This window comes from Etheostoma cragini, chromosome 23 (assembly GCF_013103735.1).
Source record: "Etheostoma cragini isolate CJK2018 chromosome 23, CSU_Ecrag_1.0, whole genome shotgun sequence".
Classification (NCBI taxonomy): Eukaryota; Metazoa; Chordata; class Actinopteri; order Perciformes; family Percidae; genus Etheostoma; species Etheostoma cragini.
The window spans coordinates 836,158-839,001 of NC_048429.1; the positions used below are offsets into that span (position 1 = coordinate 836,158).

General features: G+C 40.9%; 1 protein-coding gene across 1 annotated transcript in view; it reads left to right on the top strand.

Moving 5' to 3' along the window:
• The window catches only part of LOC117939062 (cullin-associated NEDD8-dissociated protein 1-like), a 32,506-nt gene that overhangs the window by 17,431 nt on the left and 12,231 nt on the right, over positions 1-2,844 (top strand). Inside the window, 2 exon segments of the mRNA XM_034864106.1 lie at positions 817-967; positions 1,040-1,319. Coding sequence (XP_034719997.1) covers positions 817-967; positions 1,040-1,319 — 431 coding nt within the window.

The window sequence follows — 2,844 nt, forward strand, 5'->3', positions numbered from 1 at the left end:
TTCTGTATAACTATTTGTAAATAATCCGGAAAGGTATTCCATTGCACCTGGAATAGCATTGCAATATTTATAAGCTGTTTGCAACGCAATTTCGTTCTGTATGCACTCTGTACATATAAAATGACAAATAAATAAAGTTGAAGTTGAAACTTGAAACCATCAGGGAATTATGTTTTTATTTTCATTTTTAATTTGACATTTTGTGAGAGAATATTTTATTTTGTATTTTATAATGTGAGCTCTGTTTTCACATGACTGCTTGTACACCAACACTTTGATTTTAATATATTATCTTAAGGTTGCTGTAAGCCTTTTTATTTAAAACAAAAACAAAAACAAAACAAGATTGAATATTTTATATTTTATTATAAATATTGTCAATTTCTGATTTAAATTAATTTACGGTCACTTTACAATCAGTGTTCTCATTTTATAGGTATTTGTTTATTTGTACTGACAAATAAAGATGAAACATTTCCCTTAGCGCCTTTATTCTGAAACACAGAGGCACAAGTTTCCGGTGTGTATTGCATATCTTCAAGACGTCTTCTGATTTTAGTGACTTATTTACAATAATATATATCATAGACAAGCCTAGTGTACACTATACGTTGAAATATGTGCCATTTACCCATTTACTACCATTACCATTTGTTTAAAACTACTCTTGTAAAGTTTATTTTTTCTTTTCTAATTTGAGTTTATGAGCTTCTTTAACCATCTGTACTTCTCTGTATTTATTTCTGTTCATTTTCCGCTGCAACAACCGAATTTCAATAAAGGGTTTATCTTGTCTCAGTCTCTTTTATTTTGAAGGAATGTCCAGGAAGCGTCGACGTTCACCACGTCGAGCTTGACGTCAGCGCGCAGCGGCGGCAGGAGGGAGCGGCTCTGGTAGAGCGACATAGACCGACAGTGAAGGAGAGAGAGAGAGGGAGCGAGCAGCGGAGCGGACGGGTCGATGATTGTGAGTACCGCTTCCTTTCTCTCTTTTCTTTTTTTCTTGCCTTTTCTTGTCTTTCTTCCCTCCGTCATGTAGATGTAGCTTTACCCGGGACGACCACGGGACTAGTGCGGGAGGGGGGCAGGCCGGTGCCGTGCCGAGCTGGGCTGGGTTTGCGGAAGCGACCGGCGGACAGACAGACAGGAGCTCCGGTAATGATAATGTTGATATTGGACACAGACAGACAGGCGAAAGGACAACATGGCGGCTGTTTGTCTGTCCGTCTTCACGCCCGCAAAGACCCGTGCGGTTCCAGCTCGCGGTTCGTCTCCGGTTCCTCCAGCAGTCAGCGGGACCTGGCGCTAGAGCTGGCCGGGTAAGGAGCGCTCTGAGGCGGCTACAGAGCTGCGGAACTCCCGCTGCTCTGCTGGAGAAAAAAAGAGAGGAAGTAACTTATTGCAGACTGCGGAGTTGGGGAGTTTGGAGGAACCTGTCTGTCTGTCCGTCCACCTGTCTGTCTGACTGTAGTGTATAGACAAGGCTTGGTTTTATACTCTGTTGTCAGCAACAAACACACACACACACACACACACACACACACACACACACACACACACACACACACAAACGGAGTATTGACAGGCCCCACCTAGTTCTGGTTGACTCAGGGATCTGTGTGTTTGTGTGTCCGTCCATCTTTCTTCTACACCAACTTTACTTTAGTAGATTAACATGCTGCATTCGGAGGATGTTGGAAAAAGCAGAACTACGCCCTACATGATCATTATAATATTTATATTGTGAAGTGTGACTAGTCACACCCCACTTTCCACTTTCGTTCCTCTCTAGAGCTTTTTATGTCAACAAAATTAAAAACAAGATTTTTGAACCTGGAGTTATCCAATGTTCACATTTCTGTTTTTATTAGGCAATCGAGTGCATATTTAATATTTAATCAGTTTAATCAATAATGTGAGTAATCAACCGGTGTAGTTTAATGGTAATATCTGAAGGTGAAATATGTTCCTAGTGTCTTGTTTTTACAGTTTAGTTGTTAAGCTAAAAATGCCAAAAATTGTTTAGTTCCGGCTTTTTAAGTGTGAGAATTTGATGCTTTTGTTTGTCTTATATATTAAAAATATAGATGTTTTGAACTCTTGGTCAGATTGATCACACTGTTGTCTCATTTTGCAGATATATATGTTTTTTAAAGATTATTTTTGGGGGCTTTTCCCTTTATATTTAGTCGGATTTGAACCCGGGCCGCTGCAGGAATCAGCAAACTCGGCAGATATTTTGATAATGAAAATAAAAACAAGTTTCAGCCCAAACAAAGACCTCTTGAAGATAAGAAATCAATATTTATTATTATTATTATTGTCCAATCTGCACGGACATTTGCGCATGGACTCGACTTGTTTATCCGGAGTTATACAAAGAATTGAGAAAGTTAAAATAATTTGCTCGTTATAGAAGACCAACTCTGCGAAGGTGGCAGTAGAAACAGGAAGTGCTGCGTATCTTGGCAACAGTTATTCTGAATTAGAGGAAACTCGGCGCAGTGGTTCCCGCCCCCCCCCCCCCCCCCCCCCCCCCGGCGTGCTGGGAGGGGCTAGGGCCCGGTCATCGCTGTTCGCAGCTTTAACGGGCGATTAGAGCCCGGCCGATATATCGTAGGACCGAAATTATCGGCCGATATCGGGCATTTAATTTATCATCGGTATCGGCATTTATAATTCATCAAAATCATTTATAATGACAAATGATTCTGATTAATTAATATATACAAAAAACAGACTGTTAACCATGTTATGAGTGGTGGCGTCCACCAGAGGACGCTCTACAACGTCCCTGATAGTGATGGCGTTGCATAGTCTGTCCACCAGAGGACGCTCTACAAC